We start from the raw sequence: 27,439 nt of genomic DNA, 5'->3' as shown, positions 1-27,439 counted from the left end.
ACCAGGATTGGCAATGTCCCTCTTATAAGACCTTATTCTGCTCAAGCTGATATTTTGATGGATCACCAAGAACAAGTTCCATGAAATTATTTTATTTTTGGCCTCTTTGCACTGAAGAGCCTCAGGTCATTCAGGTGGGTTTATTATGTTAAGTAGATTTAGCTCAAAATTCATGCAAGCTGTGCCTCCACATTTTGTTTTTTCTAGTTTTCTTCTCACACATTTCTTGTAATTATCAAATCAAGATAGGATCTGATAGTAGTGGGAAGCCAGGGAGAGGGCTGATATTATCAATCTTGTTTGATTCAGAATAACTGGAGTGAAAAATGATTGTTAATGTCTTAAATATAATAACGAAAATAGGCTGCGCAGCTTCGGCTGACAGGATTTCATCTCAGTACGTATGTGGCAGAAAAGCCTTCACATCTACTGCAGTCAGATCTTTACTTTCAAATCCCGCCTCAGCATAGCTTCATTTTAGCAATCGTTGTTTCTTGGAGAGGCGGTAACCATGACGGCAGATTTTGGGGCCAAAGTCGTTGAAACCAAGAGGCCTCTGTGAAGTGGGCTGCTGTTGATTCAGAAGCTCTGAGAATAGATGAAGAGCTCCGTACATGGGGGGAAAAAAAAAAAAAATCCACTTTCCCCAAGAACCTCATACACTAGAGTAATTGAAGATGATGCTCGAGCCATCTTGTTAATCTTTCTATGCACGTGTGTTAACTGAAGACCTAAAACTCAAGTGGCTTGAGATCAAATAGTTGCAGGAAGGAATTAGGCTTTGCTCTGTGTTAAACTGAGGACTCTAGACAATCCTGAAAGACTTAAACCGTGTTTTCAACTCCGGTTAAATTTCAAATCTGCTTTAAGCAGTATTATTTTTTTAAAGAAATGACTCGAATGCTTTATTTATATGTATATTTGGATTTAAAAAATCAAAAGCTATTTTGGGAAAATAATATGCAAGGGGTGACACTGAAAGACATTGCATATCAAAATAATTGTAGTTGAGCTGACAGCTTACATGACTTCATGAACCCGCTTCAAAAATATATATAGCTTAGGACAGGGAGACCGATTGGAGAAATATTGCAGAAAATCGGGGTCATCATCTGTATAAATACACACATATATACACTGCTCAAAAAAATAAAGGGAACACTTAAAAAACACATCGTAGATCTAAATGAATGAAATATTCTTATGAAATACTTTGCTCTTTACACAGTTGAATGTGCTGACAACAAAATCACACAAAAATGATCAATGGAAATTGAATGCATTAACCCATGGAGGTCTGGATTAGGAATCACACTCAAAATTAAAGTGTAAAAACACACTCCAGGCTAATCCAACTTTGATGTAATGTCCTTAAAACAAGTCAAAATGAATCTGTGTTGCTTCCTGAGTGGACACTATGATTTCACAGAAGTGTGATTGACTTGGAGTTACATTGTGTTGTTCAAGTGTTCCCTTTATTTTTTTGAGCAGTATATATATAGCTATAATATAAATATATAGCTCGGAGCAATTTGAGGTGGTATGGATATTTGTGTGGTAAAGAAATGGGCATCTGATCTATCTCAATGTAACCCACAGTTGCTTTATCGGACAGCCTCCTGTCATGGCCGATTCCCATTAAATAGCGCTACAGTAAATAGATTAATGTGTCACACACTGGGAATACATAGCTTGTGTCATCAAGCTGGTTGCGTGAAAATAGGTCGTGAACTATCTAAAATCCTGCTGTGCTTTTATAAAAACTATTACCCGATTGAGGCACCGGCGACTTTCTGGAGAGCTGTGTTTTGACACACAGCCTGCAGAGGCTCAGCTGAAAAGTTAATCATAGTGCAATCTTGGTCTCCTGAAAGCTGACCCTGTTCTGCCTAAAAACCAAGAGACAATTAGAGGAGGAATATTTGTGTCCAGAATTGACTTCTACAATCCATCCACTTTTTCTAATTAATTTGTGAATGATGTTACGATCCACCTAGCGGATGAATTCTTTGGAGCGTTTTCACAGGAAGCATCACTCTAGCAGGGAATCGGGAAAGAAAACTCCCAAATAGCAAGGACGGACAAGGCTTACCAGCACAGGATGGGGTTTGTTCAAATCTGCATAGATGCTCCGAAGCTGTGAAAAGGGTCTTCATGGGTCGAAAACTGTGTAGCAAACCCGCAACACCAAACCATGAAGTAGATCATAATCTGTTATTCGAAATCTGAACCCATGCGGAACAGTTTGAGACAAACATGACTGGCAGACAGTCAAGTCAAGTCAGATTATATTTATATAGCGCCAGATCACGATCAAGTTGTGGCATGACATTTTACGTGGTGAGAAGGTCTGGACCAAACTCTTTAAAATGATTTGGAGGAACCAGCAAGCACTCTGGGACAGGAAAAACTGCTCTTTATCGGGCAGAAACCTCGGAGACATTTGAGTTCAACGTGGGTGGAAAGAGAGGATGAGAAAGATCTACAGAGACAGAAAGTGTGATAGAGAAAATATATAAAGGTTGAAAGGGACAGCGGATCACTGTATACTTTTTTTTATTATTTGCACTTTCTCCCCAACCCCCAAAAAATCAGTCCTACACACAAACACACAGCAGGTGCAGTGCTCTTAATCAGTGCTGCCTTTGTGCTGCGGCTTTGCCCTTTTCAACCAACGCAGTGATTATGATCTTAAACTGATTGGGGACCTATAGCAATAAATAAGGCCAAACCTGAACCCAAAAAGAGAGTAAAAAAATAGAAGACCCCCCCCCCCCCCCCTTTAACATTTCTAACAAGGGCACTTAATGTTTATTCAGTATTATCAGATGACTTTTCGTGTTGTTCCCTTAAGATGCTTCAAACATACATCACGCACTCACCGGATGTGATTACTGACAAATGCTGAGGATGGTTTTGTAATAACTTTGTGGATGGTGTGTGTGTGTGTGTGTGTGTGTGTGTGTGTGTGTGTGTGTGTGTGTGTGTGTGTGTGTGTGTGTGTGTGTGTGTGTGTGTGTGTGTGTGTGTGTGTGTGTGTGTGTGTGTGTGTGTGTGGTGGGAAGACTTTTTACTCCAGTCACATTACTGGTGTCACAGCAACCAGTGAATGCAGGAATTGATCGCATGACTTGACGTTTTCCCTGCTTGCATGACACCTTATTGGATGGCATCCTTTGCATTAACATAAACATCACCCAGGTTCACAACCAATTAGCATAGGAGGTATATGGAAATGAAGAAAAGCGCAGAGGAAGGAATTATGTATAAATTAATAGATAGATGAGATGGACACCCTGCTGTTTGCACTTTGAAAGAGTTTAAAGTGCACACGCATTTAAATGAAATATTGACTTACCCTCCATTGTTCTATTTGTCATATTTAGCATTCCTTCAACTGCTGACGTTTTAAAAGTCCAGCCTTGTGTTTTTATTTATTTTTTTTAATCAGGAATCTATTTTGAGGTAATAGCCATCTCCTTAAAGTCATGGGAAAAAGGTCATGGATGTTAATTAAATCAAGCATTAACCACGCGCCCATACCTACGTCATTAACATAAACCGTAATGTGTAATAGAGATAGAGGCAATACATCAGTGCTGATTAGTTTTCTTTTAAGTGAGAAAATAAATACAAATAAATGGATAATTTTTTCTTCAAGATCTTTTATCACCCTGTTCAGTTAATCTGCCGTGGTATCAATAATAAGTGATACCACGGTCACCGTGGATTGCAGACTGTTTGGTAAAACCTCATTATAAGCCGGGCTTATAATACACTCTAATATTTAAATGTCTTGGAAAGTTTAATGAAAAGCCTTGCAAATGAATTCAGCTCGTTCTTAGGCTACTTCTCTCAAGAAACTTTGGATCTGGAAAATGTTTAAGCCTTGATCAGTGAATATAGTCTAAAATGTTCACGATTGTGTATCGTACATACGGAGTGCAGCGTACTCAACATACTGTGTCACAACCCCCCGTCTCTCTTTTTAATGCCGCTGCTTAAAAAGCATAAGAGCTGAATAAGATTTGCCTATATTACTCCTAATCTAATTAAGCTGCTGGTCTTAAACACAGTCAGGCATTTCCAATTGAATATCGTCCGTATGCATAAAGCCACCTAATGAATCGGGGTAAGATCACGTACGCACAAAAAAAAGGGGCCTCATTGGTAAGATTGTGCAAATTCAAAGCGTAAACCTTTTACCTTTTGCACCCATATATATAGCCATAACCTTGCATAACCAATGGGGGGCTGATTTGAATAATTGCTTTTCATGAGAAAGATGGTGCAGGAATCTGCCCTCGTGGTGATTTTTATTTTTTATTTTTTGTTTCTGCTAATCACAGAAGACTTAAACCCATATCTGCTATTTAATAGTTTCATCACTATCTGAAGAAGGACAGATGCACTTTCATAGTCCATTTTCTATGTTATTGAATATCATCTTCAATTCCTTATATGTATTCTTGTAGCTCCACGTGCTGTATGTATGCATTATCTCACTGTTGATTGATTGATCAGTCGATTGATCAATTAATGACCCCATTGTAATGCTTTGCATGGAACAATATAAAAGTTCGGGTATCGAAAACAGCGGCACGATGGAGAATATGTCGACGGCATCAAAACCGGTGCTTTTAATCGGTGGGGAAAATGCACATGCACAATAACACGTATGCACACACACTCTTAATGGCAAGCCAGAACGCACTGTGTATCCAAGGCAACCTAAATTAGATCCAATGAGAAGAACAGATAGAGCTGGAGTGAGAGAAAAAAAAGAGGGCTGCGAGTGCAAGGAAATAAGTGTAGGAAAAGGAGGAGTACAGGGCAGCAAACTAAGGCCTGAGAGGGAGTGGAGGAGATGAGAGGTAAAGTCAGGGGTTGGATGTGATTAGGGGGAAGGCAGAAGAAGGAGAGAGAGAATGAGATGATGGGATCGGGGAGTGAAAGGGGGATGCAGAGAGCGATGCAGCGGGTGAGTCAGAAAGCAATGAGAGCAACTGCGAACTAGCATGCGGCTTATTGCATGCCATGAAGAATAAAGTCAGTAACCAGCCTGATCTGTGGTGTGTGTGTGTGTGTGTTTGTGTGTGTGTGTGTGTGCGTGTGTGTGTGTGGATAAAAGCTATTAAGCCATACCAGCACGGACACAGCTAACTACATTTCTCAAAAAAAGATGAGATAAGACTTACTGCCAGACAACACAACTGTGCACTGGACTTTACATATACAAAAGAAAGCGAGCCCACATACACATTCTTAACACAAACAAACACTAATTTACATTGACTAGTGTCTGGATGACAGAAGGGTCCAAGAACAAATACGGCCACTGGGTGAGATGACGCACAGATACATGCTCCAACACAGAAGTCTAAATATACTCATATAAGACAGCAGTTTTCCCAGAATTGTCGTGGTTACTGTCTAAAGGCAAAATACTGTGATCCGTCACAGCATCAGCGTGTCAGACAGTTTCCTGGAAGTGTCAACTGGGAAACATGTGCAGCTGCGTTGTCGTGTAAATGTCTGTATTTTTTTTCTCTTTCAGCCTTGTAGCCACCAGTCTCTTATCCACTCAGTTAACGCAATTAAAACATTGACATGAATGTAAACTTTAATTTTGTGCACATTTTGCCACTGGCTCTAACATTGACAATTGAAGCACTGGTGAAATGACAAAAAAAAAAAAAAGCAGACAATGTTGTTTTGGATCAGATAAAACTTTTCATCAGACTTTCACTTTATATATTTTAATTTGGATCTTTTGAATTAATCTGCAGTGTCCTGCTCTAAGCGGATAGCTGTTATTTCATCTGAGACAGCATCTGAAAAAATTTAACTTTTAAATTTGTTTGAATTTCCTTAAAAGTGTCATATTTTGCATTCATTTGCTGACGTACTCAATCAACCCTCTAACTCTCCTCCGCACCGAGGCAGGCCTGCTTTCCATAGAGCAAATCCAATCTTGCGTGAAGCACGAATGTCAGCCTTATCATAGGCAGCGCAGACGGTCACACTGAGTCAGACAGCGCCTTCTTACCTGCTAAAGTCTCCTTCTTATCGAAATTATAAATGTCAACACGCATCTTGTACTGTGCCGTAGCTTGTTAAACCAGCCGCCGAACACACATCGGCAGGGAAAAACTGCTCTATGACCGCGGTTAGCAAAGATAGCATCTACCAAGAATCTCTGTTGCTTTGAGAAAACAAACAAAAATTATATGTTGTTATTTGCATCGTATCTTTAGCAGGCACATGATGGCCTGATTGACTAAGATTCAGATAATGAGGTTTGATAACAAATTCACAACTTATTGCCTGTTTTTTTTTTTTTTTTCTTATGATCACATCTGAGAAATAGCATCATTAAAACATGTTCAAACATGGTGCAGAGAAGATCGCAAATGAGGGATTTGCTTGCACTGATTGGGGCCAATAGAAACTGGGATTTTTCTGGAAGAGGCAAATGGCACAACAAAACAAGTATGCAACGTTAAGGAGTCAAATAAAAACATGTTAAAAAGTATGGGGAAAAAATACACACAAAATATGTATCCACACTTTCTAAATAAATTAATAGAAGGTTCTATCCATTTCTTGTTTTGTGTTTGGGTGTTATCAGCAACACACTGAGAGACACGATGATCACTATGTTCGTGTGAACATATTAATTTACAGTCACAATCAATGTAATTACTCTCAGGCCCAGTAAGTCACAAATCATGTTCTAAAATCAATCTATTAGCATCCTCCCCACCCAGTTTCCTGCATAATAATAAGAAAAACATAAATGGAAATGAGACGTATCTTACCGACTGCATGGGTATATGCTTGTTCATGTGCATATGCATATATGGATTATGCGTTAAAACCTAAGGCCATCTTTTGCACCTTGCTGAGCGGCGCCAAATTTGCAAATATACGCATCATAAATGCAAAAATTCAAAAAATTATGCAGACAAAATGAGTTACATGACAAAACCCATTGTTTGAGTATTAGAATACATATTTATGAAATATTTTTGACAAATCTGTCAACTGAAAAGTTTATATCAATAATAATTATTATTGTTTTTGTTTGTATTAACATTTAGTTAAAACTGTCTAAAACTGTACATGAGGAATTTGTCTGGGGATATGAACCTGGTTCTCTTCTTTTTTTATTTTCATAGATAGTATTAGAAGAGACTGCTAAGTCTACCCTTGCTTCTTCCACAAAATGTAATACTATCAAATAGCCATCAATACATTTATAACTAACTAAAATTGATACTAATTATCTTGTAAAAGCAAAAAAAGGTGTAAAATAATGTGAAAAACAGTAACTGGAAACAATAGGAATCCAGTTTTGATCCAGTTGAAGATGAGTATCATGGATTCTGTGCATACTATACACACGTGTGTGTGTGTGTGTGTATGTGTGTATGAATTGTTTCCTTCTGTCTGTTCAATCCCTTCTGTTCCTTTTTCTCAGCAAAGCCAAAAAAAGGTTTTTCTTCTCACTGTATTATGAATTTGTGTCAAAAAACATATACACATTTTGAAATGACAGTATTCATTGGCAGTTCCATTACAAAAGCAATTGTTAACTTTTTGAAATGTTATTCGGTGTTACTTTTAGGTCTCACCACCTCGACTATGATTATAGGATTTGTTTTGGGGTGGCGGCGGCGGCGGCGGGGGGGTGAGGGGCTGATGCCATAATAGGAAAACAGCGTTATATAAACATTTGCCTGACATGCTGGAGATTAGCGGGGAAATGGGGAGCTTGAAACAATGTGTGTGTCTGTGTATGTGTGTGTGTGTGTGTGTGTGTGTGTGTATATGACACAGAAAGAGTCATTAGTGTGAGGGACGCCCCGCTGTTCTGAAGTGTCATTTTCCCTGCAGTGGAGAGAAAGAAAATGAGGACAGGCCTGGAGGATAGACGAGGGAAAATATGGTGTGAATCAGGAATGTTTTGAATTATGCAGCGTGCATGCACATCCCAATGAGTCAAACCAATGTTTTGTCCCGGCAATTTGTCTTAATCACGTAGTTTGTATGTGTCTTGCGCCGACCGCTATTCAGTATATTAGCCATGACTTGCTTCAAGCTAAGTATACCAGTGCTTGTTGTGTGTTTTGTTTTGTCATGCCTCCATCAGCCAATACCATGATAGTGAGCATTCACACGTCCATCAATTGACTCCCGTTTTTTTTTCCCAATCAGCTCGTATGACTGCTGTTAAAGATATTTTAACCCAGAATAATGTCTGCCTGTCACTTTGCGGTTGGACACGCTGTTGTTTTTTGTCAAATTCTCTGCTGGACACAGTTTGCACTGCTTGCATATATCAACAAATGATTGCCTGTTTGATATTTGCTGCCTGGATCTCTTCTAGGAGAATTTCAGATTGCATTACAATAAAAAAGACGGGTATCACAATAAACAATATTGCACTTAACATTAAGTTAGTAAAAGGGGTTGGTAATAAAAAAAAAAAAAATCTGCCTCAGACTGAATCGGTAATAGATGTCAATAGCATTTCATTATGTAACTTATAGAACGGACAACCTCCCTCCTTTATCCCTCCTTTATTTATTTATTCTATACATTAAGGGAGACAAAATTTCTTTTTAAAAAGTTCACTGATGTGTGTCATACACTGCTTTTATTAAATCAAATCCGCAAAATATCACCCACTTATTCTTCCTACATCAAACATTTTAAATTACGTTAATATGCTTTAATTTAATCTGCAAAAATACCGGACACGAGAAGAATTTCTCCCCACTTTAACATTTTTGATGTTGCAAAATCCTGCTATTTGCAGGTTGGTAAAATCTCATATTGACTCTGTACAAAAAAAAGTGTTAACGTTTGTGGATGAATATGTAAACATTGCCTAAGTGGATGCACATTATTGAAAACAGATAAGATTATTCAGGTTTAGGAATGAGAAGAAAAATGATTTTCATTAAAATAGAAATATAGTATGGACAGCTGTTCGTCTCATATCTAAATTTTCAAAGAAGTTTTAAATATTTGATATTTAGGGTTTTAATGCATTCATCAGAACATAGTAGAGTTTTAAGAAGTGTCATGTTACAACCATTTTGGAATCATATCTCTGCATGTTACAGATGATGACTAGAATTGTTCTTTCCTTTCTAATACTCTGTTTATTTACAAAAGGGTGTCATTCCTCACAACCCATTTTGGAGACAACAACAAAAAAAAAAAAAAAACAACGCCAGCAGCAAAACTCAAATCCATAAAGTCATCTTATTTTTTTTTTCATTCCAAAGAAGTTGTTAATAACAATTTTATCTTTGTTTATACCCTAATTATGATTTTTTTCTGTGAGGTAATTAGTGATTGTTCAGATAAATAGTTTTCCCCATTCATTGCAATTGCCCTAAACCGTCTTATCTGCTAATCTATCTAATTCTATTTGAATCATCTTAACCTCAGTGCCAGGTTGTCTTCAGCTGCAGGGCAACGTGGCTCCTTTCTGTGCTCTTGCTGTCCTGACAAGTTTTCTTCCTGCCGTCCCCGCAGTCTGCACGGTTCGCTGTCAGAAGTTCCTGATCTCTCGGGTCGGGGAGGACTGGATCTTCCTCATCCTGCTGGGACTCCTCATGGCTCTGGTCAGCTGGGTGGTGGACTTCTGCATTGCCATCTGCCTCCAAGGTGAGACATGAAGGGAGGGGAGGGGGTTTGACGGGAGAACCAGGGGCACGGGGTTTCAAATCTACAGGTAAATTGGGATTTACGGAGATGGCAATGTGAAGTTTTAGAGGAAAGGTAAAATTCCTGTAAGAAGTGTGCTGAAATACTATATTATATATAAAATGTGAACATGAAGCCTAAATTATAAGTCCTTCAAATGATATATTCATGTGAAGCTACCGAATGGCACTTCTTTTATTTTTAAATGACATGCAATGTTCCACTGAGCTGTGTTTATTTCAATATTTGTGTATATTTGCCCGGACGCAGGTGAATAAGACAGATTGTGTTGACTGAGCTGTGCGGACGGCTGCGGGTTGTGCACGCAGAGCATAAAAAGGTGTAGCTCATAAGGCTTGAAAGCAGGATATAGAGAGTGAATAGACAGATGCAAGGGGAAGCTGCATGATTGAAAGAACAGGGGATAAAATGCTGCGAGGACGGAAGGAGACGAGAGGTTCGCTGTGGATTGAGGATGTGGGAGGGATGGCTGTTAAAGCACCTGACGGCATCCTTCACAACGTGTTAGGAGACGGACTATAGGCAGTGAGGCTTAAAAAAAAAACTTAGGGGAGCTGATGCAAACGAGGATTTAACTCCAAGTTGACTCTACTTTGCAGAGAAAATTCTGCGGCGTGTGTGTGTGTGTCTGTGTGTGTGTGTGCATGATGGAAAAAGCACATTGTTGTCTGTTCCAGTTATGGTGTGCAGGTCTTTTAATGGGATATGGAACATGACTAACCACCCGGGAGGCTTTTGCATAACATAAACTTTTCTGTAGTTAAGTGCTTCATAATTTGACACACCTGGATGTGTGTGTGTGTATGTGTGTGTCACATTTATCACATGCAAGATACACTTGATGTATGAACACCCACTCCTCCCACAACCTTTTTTTTCCCTTTTGTTGGCTGCAATGGATAATGGTTACATGTCTGCCTTTGCTTTGTGTGTGTGTGTGTATATGTGTGTGTGTGTGTGTGTGTGTGTGTGTGTGATTGTGATTGTTTTGTGTCCACAGCACAGAAGTGGATGTACGGTGGTCTTGACAGCAACGTGTTCCTGCAGTACCTTGCCTGGGTCACCTACCCCGTGGTCCTCATCACCTTCTCAGCTGGCTTCACCCAGATCCTCGCCCCGCAGGCCGTTGGTACGAATAACACACACACACAACCAAACATCTAGATGAACAACACAAGGAGCAGAAAAGACAGAAGAAGATGGTAGATGCCTTTTGACAATTGCGACACTTCATACTACCAAGAGCTCTCTAGAACTATATCGGAGAGAAGCAACAGGCACCATGTCTGTCTCTAAACAACAACATTCATATATAAAGGATGAAGTGCTTTGTTTGGCTCGGTGGATGGAAAAATACTGCAGATGAAATCTACTCAATTACCAGGTCTAATCAGCAATAGAGAGCTCTGAATATATTTGAACTTATTTGAATATGGGCTTTTCAACAGGTTTTTGATTTTTTTTTTTTGGGGGGGGGGTGGGGGTCAGACTTCCAAATAAGGCAACATGCTTCACAAACAGAAATAATCTATTTTTTTTTTGTCAGATATCTGAATAATCAAAGCATTCCTCCTATGCCTGTTTTTTATGAATGATATTTTTACCATGGCAAGGAGGCTTTCACCGTTCATGCCAAATCCTATCCTTTCGTTATTGGAAATTTTCTTTTCTCTGATGCGCAGATAGTCGGGTCCGGCTAGTCTGAATATTACGTTGCGCTCTGTCCCGGCGGAAGATTTTCTTCTGCAGTAATATCTGCAATAGGTGTAGCAAAGCCCCCATTGACTCACTTATTACGACGGGTTAGAGAATGAAGCGTGCTCTGAAGAATCAGCGAAACAAACTTCCTGACTGACAAAGTTTCTATGCAGGCAGATGTTATTCAATGCATTTACTTCAGACAGAACCCCCCCCCCTCTCATTTCTTAACCTTATCACAGCTGGAACCATTTAAATGTGTTATGAGCTGTGGACAGCGAACTTTTCCTCCGATGTGTCTCAGAATGAATCCCTTTTACACCCGGTACATCTTGCTAACTTGTCAAGTTATGCCTGTCAAAAGAGGCTCATCCGCCATATATATATATATATATATATATATATATATGTGTGTGTGTATGCATACATACATACATATTTGCATACACACACGCAAACACATACACGTGCATGAATATATCTTCTGCTGCTTATGGTGGTGAGGTTGCGACATCAGCAACCCCAGCTTATATATTTTTTTAGTTTCTTTTTTGTTGCAACAATATGCTTACTATTTATTGTTTTGTTTGTATTTTATATATTTTCTTACCTATGTGGTTCAATGATGGACAGTGAAATAAGAATTTTATTGAACAGGGAAACACATTCTGTACTCTATATATGAAAATAAACACGTTTAATCACTGACTCATGAATGTATGTATATATATATCTATATTTATATATGGATATATATGTATATATGTGTATGATGTTGACTCCCCATTTTAAATGTGGTACGTGGACTTGAAAAATTGAAAATGGCAGAATTTTCTGGCTTCATTTTATGCAGGGACACTAAACAGTCTTACGAACTCATGTCAAAAGGGACAGAGTACTCTTATCCTAAGAAATGTTCACTGATCAGACAAACTCCATGTGCTGTCCCACAGGTTCAGGTATCCCGGAGATGAAGACCATCCTGCGTGGAGTGGTGCTAAAGGAATATCTCACCTTCAAAACTTTTGTGGCCAAAGTTATCGGTCTCACCTGCGCTCTGGGCAGCGGAATGCCACTGGGCAAGGAGGTAACACAAAACCTTTGAATCCCTCCATATTCAGAGTTATTTATCCTACAAGAGAAATTAAATGCATCTATAACTGTCTTAAATAACCTCTTGAATGTATCTCCTGACATCCTATGAAATATGTTGCCCCAATCTTAAAACCAATTTCTTTTTGCTTGTGTATGCAATATACGGATCATAAGTAGGTAAAAGAGTTGCCATGCAAAATGTTGGGGGACGACTTAAGATACTGAAGGTCGGGCCTGTGTGTGCACATCTTACCGTGCCTGCTTTTTAAACATCTCATCTGACCATTACATGTAAATGTCATCGGCCCTAACTTGATAAAACAAAATTGATTTTTCTTCAAATTGTCTTCCGCCGTGTTTGCGATGCCAGCGAAATCGGAATGCTGACACAGCGACGGTTTTATGGCTTGCTGTTTGCTAACTTATCCCGTGATAGAGTTATCCGCCCCCGTGAAAAGACTGTATACGAAGCAAACAACGACACCCGCATAGACCGTGGGTTTAGTCGCTTGCCTGTGAGTTTCAACTTCCATAATAAACCGTCATTATCAATGCTGAATACCAACCGTCTGCGGTTTCTGATGCAGCTCGTGATCTTTCGTCAGATGTACCTGTAGGTCACAGCGGTTTGTAAGAGCGGGCGCTCGGCGCAACTCGAATAGTACAGCAGCTATATTGTAACTGGGATCATTTCATGCACGCTTAACTAAAATGCTACAATACATGAATGTCCCAAGGGGAGATATTTGTCTCCCGTGCTCATTCGCATTCTGCTTCCCGTCATCCCTGCAGCATGAATTCCAAATGACCTGCAAAGGTTCAGGGTTTGAATGTGAAATTTGGAGTCGGAGGTACAGCGGAATGCTTGCCGAACTCCGGGTCGTTTCTGCAGAAAACCCAACGGGAGGCATTTTTGAGGGGAAATATTTGGATTCCCAAACCAGCTATGCAGATGTTGTTTTTGCTTTTGCGAGCTCGTAAATGTGTGCGTTTGTGTGCCTGTAGAGCAATGTAATGCAGATTTATGTTTCTTTGTTGTTGCAAAAGGTGGTTCAGGTAAGTATCGGATCCCCCCAAAGACTGCTTAGCCTGAAGACATACTCAGAGGAAAACATCCTACATCCGCATGTGTACGCAACCCACACACACACACACACACACACACACACACACACACACACACACACACACAGCTTAGATTCACTGAAGGCCTCTGCTGTTCAGCATTTCCTTTCTTACTTTCCGTTTTAATCTTGGATCTTCCCTTTTTAGGTTCAGCCATGGAATTTTAATCTTCCCTGTAGACGTTGTTTTTATTTATTTAGCTAGTTTTTTTCAAAGAATAGATGAAGTTTCTGGGCACTTCTTGGCTTTTGTCATTTGTACCTGTTTTATATCCTTTTCTTCCAGGGCCCGTTTGTACACATCGCCAGTCTCTGTGCCGCTCTCCTTAGCAAGTTCATGTCTCTTTTTGGAGGAATTTACGAGGTATGTTATGTCCCTTCAATCTTTTTAGAACTAATTTTACACATGGCGATGTTTAACAGTGTTCCTACATCAATTGCCATGTTTTGCAATGATCTGATTTCTTTTATCTCTTCTTGATGTATACTAACACAAAAACATAATAAATGAAATCTTTCTTAAAGATGATGGACAATTGATAGAAAATATCTCAAGACCCTAAGTTGAAGAGCTCAGCTCTGACTGACAGGACCGCTAACTTCCTGTGTTGGTACAGTAACTGTCAAGAGATGGAGGTGACACCAAATTTAATGGAGACTCCCAATTAATTTTCTCTGACTAGAAATTCTTGGAAATGTCACTTTTCTAACTGAAGAGGAGACACTGAAGGAGGTGCGATGGTGTCAGCTGTGTTGCTGATACAACCCCTACATTTTTTGTGTCAAGAACCCTAAAGAGGAGTTTAACACTGACGCAGAGTTAAATGTAACTTACAAGTCCCTTGTTAAAAATTGAAGTATTGCTGCGAAGAAACATTTGTTTCGGTGTCAGGCTCGAATCTGCCACGGTGAACAGTATGATCATCTATGATGATCAACTTTTAATTGCATGACATTCAGGACGTCATGGAAAAGCGGAGTAAGTCTTTAAAGACGACCCGGTGTTGAGTCGGATCAAGTGGTAAGAAGCTCTGCTGGAAGAAAACTTTGTAGATCTAAAATTTGGGGGCAAATGGTCTTATTCTGTGCTCTGTCTTTTTTTTTTTGTATTTGCACTCGTGACGTCCTCCTGCACTGGAGTCGGCACGTCATCTAGTTCAAGTCGTGCCGATCACCTCGTAGCCTGTCGATGGATATGAGACTCTTTGGGCTTTCAGTCCCAATTGGTCCATCAGTAATGAGCTCTATGAGAAACTTGGCAAGCAAATTGTCATGACCTCTCGTAAGGTCGGTCCTGACTCTTGACAGCGCGTCAGACCTGAAGTAGTGGACGTGATTGACAGTGGTCTCTTGACATTGCGAAGTTAGCGTTGCTCTCATCTCTCTTCAGTGTCACCTGGAAGTCCAGGGCGCCATTTCTGGGCTGCTGGGCCAAGTTAGAAACTAGTTTCCTTGCTGATGGTGACACATTTTATTGAGGTGGAACAATGTGGATTAACTGAAGAGTCAAAGGAATGAAGGGTCGACTGTCTCTTACCGTCACAGAGCTTCAGGAGGGACTATTTTCATGGTAGCACTGAGGTCTCATTGTGTTTTGTGGATTTCACTCCTCTGATCATTCTGTTGGCAGTGTTGTGGGAGTAAAGAGTGTGATGCTCATTAATAGATGCTTCCCGCTGTGTAAAAGTGCTGTGTAAGGCATCTTTCAAGTGGTTGTTGGGCTCTGCCAGGCCGGATCCCTTTTTATCAATTTTGTTTATGGTCTCCATTGACATGATGTCAAGGTAGGATAATCTTTTACAGTGCTTTTTGTAAATCAGTTGGTCTTGTTGGCCTCCTCACACCGTACGCTTCGGAAGACCCCATTCGGTTGAGAGTTTGCAGAGCTCGGATGACAGTAGCGATGCGCACGCTGCATGGGGTGGGGAAAGAGCTGAGCTGGAAAGAAAAACCTTTAGGTTTATCAGTTTATTCACGTTCCAACCCTCTTCTTTGATCGGGGGCTCTCGGTAGTGACTGAAAGAATGAGGTTGATGATACAAGAGGCTGAAATGGTTATGCAAAGAATGGTGGCTGAGTTGAGCCCCCGTGACCATTTGAACAAATTCGTGACTGTGTTGAGGGAAGGAGAGGGTTGCTTTAGGTCATTTTGTTAAGTATGTAAATACACAGACGCACACACATATAGCATGTCTGTGCTTTCATCAGAATCATGAGTAAGTCTTCTTTGTGTGCTCGCACTCACAGCAGCAAAGATATCATAAAAAATGGATCACAGTAGCACCCAGAAATACTGAGGTACAGCGCTCATCGCAGACTCTTCTAAGAGAAAAAAAGGTGAGGGAATGAAATATGATGAGATCTTTGATGGCAAGATTGGGTCGAGACAGGAAAAGAGGTTTGAGTTGTGGGGGGTTCGGATTTGAAGTGACAGAACAGACCGCAGTTGCAGTGACAGAAAAAAGATACAAATTAAATGGAAAAAGAACAGGACATAATTTTAATTTTTTTTTTTTTTTTTTGTATTGAAATACATGTTGTATTTTTCATCTTTTGTGTTGCTGCCTACATGTTTGCCAGATGGCAGACCAAAAGATTTAACCTCTTGCAAATCTGTTGGATTCGATTTTCCCTCCTGTCTGTGTGTTGTCTTGAAAGAAGAAAAAACACATGTACGCTGAGCTAAAATGCAATGACCTCATCACCCTCCAAATTTTTGAATCCTTTTCTTTCCCTCCATGTAAAGTCAAAAGACAATATTAGCACATTTGTATTTAATCACTTTGATATAGGTCGTCATATTAGATCCACTTCATCTTTTAAAGAACTGACTTCTCCCCAAGAGATCTACTCCGATACGGATGGCATTTCTCAGGGGAATGAAAAAAAAAAAGATCTCAGACGCAGGCGGGAACAGGAACAAAAAAGGATCATTTTCTTCTTCATCCCCTCATTTTTTTTTTCTTCTTCTCCATCTACTCTGCCCTTTGGGGAAGGAGCCATATAGTTTGAAAGAAGGCACAGAAAAACGCTAGCCATCTTTCTCCTTTCTGAAGAGATGTGCTTCTCTCTTAGGGGGATTAGATGTTGTGGAGGGAAAGGGGGTACAGAAGGTAGTGAGACGGAAAAAAAAAGTCCCTGCGCTGCATCTACAATAAGAATTTAATTTAAAAAATCCTAATGTCAAACATGACAAGCACAGCAGGAACTGGATTTGCAGTTGCCAGATATTCAAACAACTGGATTTCCCATTTGATAAAAAAAAAAAAAAAACAACAAAAAAAAAACAATAAATAAATAACAATGTGAAACACACATATGCAAATGATCACATGCTTGGTTTATTCTTTAAATTTTGTCAGTCTGTTTTTGGTGCTTCTTCAACAACTTGCAATATTCTTGAATATTATATAGAGACATTTTGCCCCCTTCACCTCAAGTTAGTGATTGTCATGTTCACCTCTTATGAAGTCTGCGAATGAGGCCAATACCTACTTTCTCATCAACCGGTAGAATAATGTCTTCATAAAACGCGATTTTCTGGTGTTGATCGGACATCAATCATTTCTTTTTGTACAGCAATCAGGTTGCGAGTAACAATGATATTTGATGTGTTTAATTGTGTTCAAAATGTCCAGGCAGTTGTGAAAAAAATTGTAGGGGATCTCAGTCACAGCCCAAGATCACAAATATATTCAACGATTTAAAAAACTATCACATTTGGTAAAATGTTATTAGGGAATATTGATTGTCTTTTCTTTGGACATTTCTGTCCCATTTCGGCAATTCTGAATTTCTACTCCCCATGTCAAAAGGGGGCCGGTCAGAGACTTTTTTTCATGTCCGGTCTTAATTATGGAGAATGTCTTTGTACTTTTTAAGACCTTAAAACACTTTATAGCCTTGACTTTGACACTTTCTGGTTTTATTTGTATTTCTTATTCTCCCTCCTTCCTACTATTATTTATTATTGTTATGTTTTACTTGAAACTCTGGCACAACAATTTCCTTCGGGATAGATAAAGTTATTCTTATTCTTATTCTTATTTCTATATCACAATTAATGTTTGGTCGTCTGTCAAGGGTCACAGTCGGTGGTTTAATGGCACTCATCATTTCACGTAACCAACTGTGCTTGTAAAAATGACTTCGGGCGCTTCGCCTCTCACGCTTGAAACCTCTCGCTTCTTCTTATTAGGCTAATCTGTCGATGATGATCATTAGGAACTATCGACCTGCTGCATTGAGACTAGTTTTTGCAAAAAAAGGGGACAAGGCTGTCATTTGATTGCTCAAAAAAAGCTCTAGCTTAGTTTTTGCCAAATATATCCTCTGAACCCAAATGCTGATAAAGGACAGATGCTGGAAAGCCTAGAAGCAACAATCCTGGACAGATCTACGTCATGAAATAGATCTTATCTCATATCTCTGCACTGATAAGTTTTTCCTTGAAGACCAGCATTTTAGCTTGAGACCTTCAGTTAAATAAAACTGAGGCACAATGGATTCCATGCATTTTTTATTATTTTCTTACAAGTTCCTCGTATTCTGTATGGAATGAATGGCAGAGAGCTCGGTCAAGATCGAGCTTTAGCTTGATGCACTCAACAAGAAAGTGGCTTCTGCAAAGCTGGAGAAATGCAAAAGTTGGAAGGATGAGTGTGGTCATCTTATATTTGGGGTGAATTATTAAAATCACGTTCCCTCCATATGAAACTGAAGAGGAAAAGGTCTACACTTAAGAAAGGAAAGATCGAAATATCAGGTCGCCCAGTCTTTTAAATCCCCCTCTGTCACCCTTTCATGTCCTTTCTTTGATTATTTAGTTTTCACTTTTTAGCTTTCCTCCGATTTTCATGCCTAGAACAGCCTCAGCTCACCGTTACCTTTTGTGCATTATCGTCACCAAACTCTTCTTTACATCCCTGTCACCTGCCTCCATTTTCGGTGTTGTAGTGCATTTAAAGGCGTATTGTTGCCGAATGCGTGCGTGTATAAAGTGTCCCCCCGCCACTGGTATCTAACCCACTCAGAAATTCAAGTACGATATGCAAATGTGGCCCACGGGCTGTCAAAAGCAGCTTTTTTTCGTATTAAACATGCTTTCTGATTCACTGCAGCTCTCTGTCTGATGGAAAATGTCAGTTGACACAGCGTGCGACACTTGATGACTTAATCACTTTTACATCAACATCATCAGTCACATTTGGTTCGGTTCAATTGTGACATGGTTTGTGTATTTTGTGCTTTTCCCATGGTGACTTTTGTGAGTAGATAAATTGTGAAACCCTCCAACAAAGAGATAAAGGCAGTTTTTATTTATTTATTTATTTATTTATTTATTTATTTTTATTTTTATTAATTTGCCTTCATTTAACTTTGTTTCTCACTCCCATGCTACCTGAAGGAGTACAGTCTCATAGGGATAAAGGTAATTTACACAATTAGCAAAATGTTTCACAGTCTTCTGGCTCACAAGGAGCTGCTTGTACCAGCTTCTTATAAGTTAAGTCATCGCCAAAGTACTGTTTATTAACTTTATCCCTCCAGCAATTTTAGCAAAACTAACTGGATTTCCAGCACTTCCAAAGCATTTAGTTCTATCAATATTTTGACATGGTGTACTGTATGAAAAGAGACAACAAAGTTTGAGCACATAACAGTTTGTGTCATCCCCAAGGAGGTTGCTGGTTCGATACCGGTGACGGAGCAAGGCTTCTCCGTGCGGAGTTTGCACGTTCCCCCTCGTGCACGTACAGGTCCCTGTCAGGGGGTTTCGGTTTCTTGCATTTAGACTTCACGACACCAATTAGAAGTCGAAAAGGCCTCTTATTTTGCTCCCCTGCTGCGATATACAGTATTTCATTCTTTACATATCAATTTTCATTTTCTCATAATGTATAGCTTTTTTTGGGGGGGCTTTTTTTTTTTTTTTTTGCTTTTTTTTTCGTCACCCTGATGAGGAAATGTTTTCCCACTTTTGCACAATGACATTATTTCGATTCTATTGTCTCGCTATCCAAACATGCTGCAGGCCAACTGAATGCTCTAAATTGTCTGTAGCTTTGAATAAGAGTTGATATTCATATGTTTCTATATGTGGACATATTAAACAGAGTACTTTTTAATTTCTTGAGCTTTGGTTACCAGCAAATCAATCAGTCTAAAGTCCCACCTCAAGAATGTATCGCTGTCCAAGGCAGCATTTTGACAATTTTTGTAGAAATTACTTCAGATTACTTTATTTCTTCACTATTAATACAGCTTATGCCATATACAGGGTTGCAGGTTAGTTCTCACAGTTTTAATATATTATTCACTGACACGTTGACTGACTGAGCTAAAATTTGATTATAATCCACCCTATAATTGTGTCAAAAGACTGCCCACTTTTAGCAAATCAAAAAGTCAAACCATTTTGTACCATGATTCAACTGCAAGAAAATTATAAAAATAAACTTTTGATACTTCAGTATTTCATGCAGCCTAATTATACTTTTAAAAATCTATATGGTTTGAATTGTTCTTTTTTATAAACATGCATACATTTTTTTTTATTTATTTTTTTATTTATTATAACTCTGGCCCATCTACTTAATATCAATGTATCATTTTGTGAAATTGAAATGCAAAGCAAGGGAAGAGTTAAATGATAATAAACTCTTCACTCATTTAGTCTTTATTATGTATAGACACTCGTTTCCTTGATGGAAATAATGTTTCATTGCAAACCAGACGTATTTCGCTTGTAAAAATGCCACATTATTTTTTGTGGTGTTGAATTAAGTGTCCAATGTTTGGAGGATTAACAGGATGACCGTATGAGTAGATGGGAGTGAAAGGTGTTACATTTTTCCGAAAATATGTATATAATATTTGCCACATGTGTATGTGTAAGCAGTGGTAGAGCATGAGTTCCGCACTAACTTTTTAACAGACTTAGTGAACCCTGAAAGGAGCACAGATACACTCCAAACCTCTCTTTATCACTGTCATGCTGCTTGAAGGAAGCCAGTCTCATAGGGCTGAAGGTAAGTAAGAATAGACATCGCAAGAGAAACCTCCATTTCCCCCAACGCACCGCCGCGATCCTCGCTTTCCTTGTTCTCATCCTGTCTGTCCTCATGTGTTGGCGCTGCAACCGTTTGCCTCGCAAGAACACACAACCATGAATTTGGAGGTTGTGTGGGTTGCACACTCACACGCTCCAAGTATTGTTTCGACATGGCGCATTGATACTTTTTTTTTTTTTTAATCAAACTGTTTCTTTGTCATCAACTCAGGTTATTTAAAAAGTAATTCACCAAGAATGTGCCTTTTTTTATCTTAAGTAAAGGAAAAAAGAAACAAATATGACCTTAGACAAGACCAGCCTGCATGTTTACAGCAAGTGTCGTTCATCCATTCCTAAACTTTATTACAGGACTCTCAGAAAATTTGAATACTGTGATAAAGTTCTTCATCTTCTATAATGCAATTAAAAAAACAAAAATTACTTTTTCATGACAGTCTAATATTTTGAGATAGGATTTTTGAGTTTTCTTAAGATGTAAGCCATACTCAGCAATATTAAAATAATAAAAGACTTGCAATATTACAGTTGATTTGTAATGAATCCAGAATGTATGACATTTTTGTTTTTGTAATTACATTACAGAAGATAAAGAACTTTATCACAATATTCTAATACTCTGAGACAGTCCTGTATTTTATTCTAAAGGATCTCCGATTTGATCCACTGTTTTAATCATCAGAAAAAAATAAAAAATAAAAAAAAGAAATAGTGTTTCTTAAGATGTAAGCCATAATCAGCAATATTAAAATAATAAAAGATTTGCAATATTTCAGTTGATTTGTAATGAATCCAGCATGTATATCATTTTTGTTTTTGTAATTGCATTACAGAACATAAAGAACTTTATCATAATATTCTAATACTATGAGACAGTCCTGTATTTTATTTCAAAGGATCTTGGATATGCTTTACTTTTTTAATCATTAGAAAAAAAATAAAATAAAAAAAAATAGTGGAACATTTGGCAGGTAGCATGTGTCAACATTTAACTCCATTGGCTTTTCATGTGATGACGTGACATTTCATAGAAATTCTTTTTCCATTCTTTTTTGGTAGAAGAAACTTTACACGGCAACACATTACTTGTGTTTTCAGAATGAGTCGAGGAACATCGAAATGCTGGCAGCAGCCTGTGCTGTGGGGGTCGGCTGCTGTTTCGCCGCCCCTATCGGAGGTAAGTCTCATAAGCTTCCCATTTTTCTGTACAATTCGCTTTACGTGTGCGGTTTTTGCTCGTGCAAGTTGAATTAAATGTCAATAAAGCGGCGTTGTAATAAGTTAAGATTGTAATTTTGCAATGACTTTATGGCTCAGAGGAGGGCTGTTAAAAGCAAGCATCCTTATCTCAATGTAAATATATTAGACTGTTTAAAAAGAAGATAGTGGTGACTTTTATGACACAATATAGCTTTTTCTGTTGGGTGTGAATTCAATATTTTGGGTTGTTTTGAGCCAAAGTGACCGCAGAGCCTTGATGGGAAAATGTGAGGGCTGCTCATTAAAATAAATCTGTCACTGATAACTTTTAACTGAACACGGCCTGCAAATCATTTGACTAAATGTCACTGTAAAGAAATTTAATGCCAGACACATAATTTGTAACAGATAGCCTGTTAATATTATATTGTTTTAAGCCTGTATTGTAATATTTACTGCGTTATCCTCAAATTTGACATCTGACATTGTTTAAAATTTAACATTGATATTGTTTTAGCTTTTAGCCATAGAGTGGATTTTCATGCAAGCCAAATATAATTCCCAAATGTAACATTTGCCCAAAGCCCCTGCAACCTTGGTTCTATCTTTCTTTGAAATACTGAATCAAATATATTTGTGACATTGAATCAAGAATTTGTGTCTGACTAAATGGTACTTTGAACTGAAAACCAGCTACTTTTTAGCAGCAAATATTCATATTAGTGTCAGCGGTGAATTCCCCAATGGCTGGACTTAATAAAGGACTTATCCCAAATATGCGCTAACACTCATCAATCAGTCCATCACTTGTGCAAAATACTTTTCGGATTATTGTCCATTTAATGATGCTCTTTGTGTTTCAAAGGGGTTTTATTCAGCATCGAAGTAACATCCACATTCTTCGCGGTGAGGAATTATTGGAGAGGTTTCTTCGCAGCCACCTTCAGTGCCTTCATCTTTCGCGTGCTCGCCGTTTGGAACCGAGACGAAGGTGAGGTGAAAGTGACGTCGTTGAAGTTTAGGAGTGGAGAGATGATCGGTTATCAAACTAAAAAAAAAAAAAAAAAAGATGCAAATAAATCATAAAATAAATCATTCACCTGAACCCAAGATCACATTTGGAGAGTGAGTTTTTTTTTTTTTTTTTTTTTTTTTTGACATTTCAGATCAGTTTTTAACATCGTTTGCCTACTTTTTTAACTTTTAACGCTGCTTTTATTTGAAATCCTCAGAGACGATCACAGCTCTGTTTAAAACACGATTCAGACTAGACTTCCCGTTTGATCTTCAGGAGCTTCCCGCCTTTGCTGTCATCGGGTAAGTTTGATCTCTGGCTTGTACTGTACTTCCGGCCGGGGCCAACTAAGCATTACTTCAACACCTTATTCAAGCCTTATCTCTTTTTTTTTTTTTTTTATCTTAAGCACATTTCGGAAAACCCGTCGAAAGGCAAGTCACTAACGCAAGCGTATTTGACCAGAGCTCGACTGGCGGAAAAAAAAAAAAAAAAAAAAGAAATGCATTGAGTCACATTTATCGTGAATATAAATAAACACACTTGAAAGTCGGGCAGATTGCTATGAGAATTTGGTTGCGACACATTTATGTTAACAAAGATGATAAGTGGATTAAACCACTATAAAAGTCTTTGAGACTACGTTTGACTTTTCATAACCGCGGTATGATATCACTCAAGTGCATCAAGCCAGCTTCTGAAGGTGTTAGGTCCGTGTAAAATGTGTGAGTCATCTGTCATGGATAATTTAGCCGGCAACAGTTGCTCGCACGCCGAGGGACGTCTTATTATATCCTTCCATCGCCCGAGGGCTCCTGCTTAGCTTGGAATGTGGCCGCGGGCTCCTGGTGCGGAGCTGGTGAGCAGATGGAAGGATTTCTTTCCTGTTCTACGTCTTAAGCAAAAGCGCGTACCGATGCTCCCGTTTGGAAGTCAATCAAAAAAGAAGAAAATTCCACTTTCTCTGTTGAATCTTGTATCGCAGTCTCTCAACACGTTTGCAGTGTTAACACTCGATTAGTTAGAAAAGCTGCAGGAGTCAAAGCTGTAATTTTGCACTCTCCTATTATGTGTGTGTCCGTGTGTGTGTGTGAGAAGCAAGGTGAACTTGCATGATCTCAGCTTTTAGGGAGAAATTTGGTCAGCGCCTCACACAGCTTGGTTAGACGGCATTGGCTCCATTCTACATCCTGCAAAGTGAATCGCACACACTCTTTCAGTTGCTGTTTTTACACCTGCAGGCTGCAGAAGAGCTGCTCAGTGGGACGTGCACAGGCCGAATACAACCTGACCTGATTCCTTCACCCGAACACCGTGTGCATCTTTCAATAAAAGGAGCAACACATACATAAAGTACAAAAAGTTTGTTTTGAAAGTACAGAAAATACCCTGACATTTGCAAGAAAATGCTGGAAATTAAGCTGAACAATGTGAAATAAACGTACCTAAATATTGACAAGAACGCACTTAAAACATTTGTGATTGAAAATGATAAACTTACACATAAAAATTTGAATCAAAGCACCAACAAAGAGCATGAAAATACCAGAAAACCACCAATAAGCTCCAGCTGATAATTGTTTTTAATTCTGAGAAGTTGAGGCCCACAGTGAATGGAAACACAGCCAGTGTGTGTGTGTGTGTGTGTGTGTAAGCGATCAACACGCAGTTATGAGGCACTTTTCTAATGATTCAAGTCATGATTTTTTTTTTTTTTTTTTCCATAAAAGTCACAAATTTATTGGCGGGCATCCCTCCTAAAGAAGCATCGTCAGTTTGAACCCCTGATCCACCTCTCCAGGCCGCTGCCCTCTTGTGTAAACGGCTTGGGAACTGCTGTAAATTACATTTTACATTAAAGTTATTCGGCAGACGCTTTTAACCAAAGCGACTTACAAGAAGCGCAATTCAGTCACCGAACATCCGAAGTACCAGTAGTCGGAAGTGACCACTCAAGCAAATAGCCATCTCAAAACTGTACACAGTGATCCCTCGCTATAACGCGGTTTACTTTTCACGGTTTCGCTACTTCACGGATTTGCATCGTGCATAGTGTTCTGCATTCTGATTGGCTAAAAAGTCACTCTGCTTTTTCTCTACCTGTGCGTCAATAACGTTGCAGTTTAATATGTGCACGTACGTAAAACAGCTTGCCAAATTAACATTAAGTACGTGCAAATTCTCTTGCAATTTCGAGTTTCTCTAAAACCCATAATGTTGACAAAACGCTCTGGACCGACAAAAGGGCCCAAAAGGCAGCGGAAGATGCTATCTATCGCAGATAAAGTTAAACTTCTGGACATGCTAAGGGAAGGTAAAAGCTATGCGGCTGTAGGTCGGCATTACGGAATTAATGAATCTTCCGTTCGTTCCATAAAGAAGGAAGAAAATAACATAAGGACGAAAGCAGCAATAACTTTTAAAAGGATGTATGATAATTGTAAAAAAAAAATAAAGGTTTCTTCTTCACGGATTTTGCCTATCATGGGTTCGTTTTTGGAACGCAACCCCGGCAAAAAACAAGGGTATACTGTACATACATTTCTTTCCTTTTTTTTTTTTTTTTTTTTTGGCAGTCGCGTCGGGGGCTCGGTGCGATTAGCAGGGTAGTGCTTGGTGAAGAAGCATGTTTTCAGCTCACGGCGAAAGATGGGCAGCGACCCCGCTGTGCCGACCGCTTTCGAGATTTCGTTCCACCATTGAGGAGCCGAGACCGAAAAAGAGCCGAGACCATTCACCGCCCGGCAGGCGAGCACCAGGGACTTGAACTTGATGCGGGCGGCTACCGGGAGCCGGTGTAGGGACATAAGAAGGGGAGCCGTGTGGGAGAATTTGGGATGGTTGAACACCAGGCGGGCTGCCGCTTTCTGAATAAGCTCCAGAGGTCCGATGGTCACCGGTGGGACACCGGCAAGGAGGGAGTTGCTGTAGTCCAGACGAGAGATGATTAGCGCCTGGATGAGTGTCTGCGCCGTATCCTCAGTGAGGAATCGGCGGATCTTCCTGATGTTGTAGAGGAGGAATCTGCAGGAACGTGCGACGTTCGCTGAGAATCACAGCTGGTTGTCTAGGACCACAGCCAGGTTTCTAGCAGTTGGTGTTGGCTTTACCGTTGGGTTGTCAATGGTGACGGCCAGCTCTCTGTGCGAACATCCTTTCCCCTGGAGGAAGAGCAGCTCAGTCTTGTCTAGGTTGAGCTTCAGGTGGTTAGTTGCCATCCAATCTGAGGTGTTGGACAGGCAAGCTGCAATTTTGGTTGTCCACGCTTTATACCTTAGAATAGAATTGACTAGAATATTCTTTTAATCATCCCACAGTGGGGAAATTTCAATTCACCCAGTAGAAAGTGGATAGTGCAGTAGAGGTAGTAAATAATGTACAAGCGCTAAGATAAGCACAAAAACCAGAAAATATATAAGATGAGAAAATAAAAATGAATCAAACAATAAAAACACAAAAAATAATATAAAGAATATAAACAATATATAACTGTGTAAACCTGTGCAAAGGTGGCAGCGATGCTTACGGCAGCAAAACAAATGGGTGTCCGGGTGAGTGGATTTAATGGGGAGTGAAAGAATGAATGGAAACTTATGACCGCTCTTCTTTTTATTCCATCAAAAAATAGACCCAAAAATGAATTAATTTTTATTTGTATTCGTTCTTTCTTTTGATTGACTCATGCTGTGTCACTCGATCGACGTTTAATGGTTGATCTAGAAGAATTTATCAACAGCTAAGTTTCAATTTATTTCATTTAATTTGATATCAGAAGAAGAATCAAAAATATTGAGCAAAAATGAGCCAAAAAAAAAAAAACTCAAGGAAAAAGAAAAAAGCGGTGTGAGGTTACACAAATATTTAAGGATTACATATGAGAAGATATGTTTTGTCTTTCTCCTCATGCTCTGTGGCTTATCATTACTATTATTATGTTTGATTTTTTAGCTAATATTAATTTGACAAAAAAAGGAACTAATCATATGGTCATCCCTGATATTTGGGTTTACTTGGCTCGGTGCACCTCCCACTATCCCACGCTGCGTCATCTTCATATAACAACCTACAACTATATTTGGGTTAAAATCCCATATTTTTAATTAAGTCCAATTCACCACCTTAACTATCTCACAATAAGAGAGGACCCCGGGTTGTTTTTTCCCTTTTTTTTTTTTCCCCTGAAATCCAATGACAGAATGGAGGGACATATGGGGTGTTTTTTCCCTCCGCCACATGCACCCTCATCATCCCATTCATCATTTATTCAGAGATATTTGATGGAATTAATAATGCATCTGCATAAATTTTAAGCATGAGGTTGTGCACACAACTGTTGGAGTCAGCCCCTGCCCCCCCCCTTCACCATAAAGAGGACTCCCACTGTGCTTTTAAATGGATCCTTATGTAAGGCGTCTTTCTCTGCTGCGTCTTTGACTCCCCCACGCGTCCCCTTTTGACTCCCGCTCTCGCTCCCCTTCAACTGCAGCTCCT

At 39.2% G+C, this 27,439-nt stretch overlaps 1 protein-coding gene across 6 annotated transcripts in view; it reads left to right on the top strand.

Moving 5' to 3' along the window:
* LOC147235288 (chloride channel protein 2-like) overlaps positions 1 to 27,439 on the top strand; it is a 161,116-nt gene that overhangs the window by 66,710 nt on the left and 66,967 nt on the right. For all 6 annotated transcript variants that reach the window (XM_086142246.1, XM_086142228.1, XM_086142238.1 and 3 more), the window contains 7 exons: positions 9,553 to 9,684; positions 10,745 to 10,873; positions 12,396 to 12,529; positions 13,948 to 14,025; positions 21,832 to 21,910; positions 22,799 to 22,924; positions 23,166 to 23,250. In XM_086142246.1, the coding sequence (XP_085998372.1) occupies positions 9,553 to 9,684; positions 10,745 to 10,873; positions 12,396 to 12,529; positions 13,948 to 14,025; positions 21,832 to 21,910; positions 22,799 to 22,924; positions 23,166 to 23,250 (763 nt within the window). The remainder of the gene's footprint in view (positions 1 to 9,552; positions 9,685 to 10,744; positions 10,874 to 12,395; positions 12,530 to 13,947; positions 14,026 to 21,831; positions 21,911 to 22,798; positions 22,925 to 23,165; positions 23,251 to 27,439) is intronic.

The sequence above is a fragment of the Fistularia commersonii genome, chromosome 3 (genome assembly GCF_037954325.1).
Source record: "Fistularia commersonii isolate RoL2024-O1a breed Wild chromosome 3, RoL_Fcom_v1.0, whole genome shotgun sequence".
NCBI lineage: Eukaryota > Metazoa > Chordata > Actinopteri > Syngnathiformes > Fistulariidae > Fistularia > Fistularia commersonii.
Note: the sequence above shows the minus strand (reverse complement) of the source record. Positions and strands in the feature narration are given on the sequence as shown.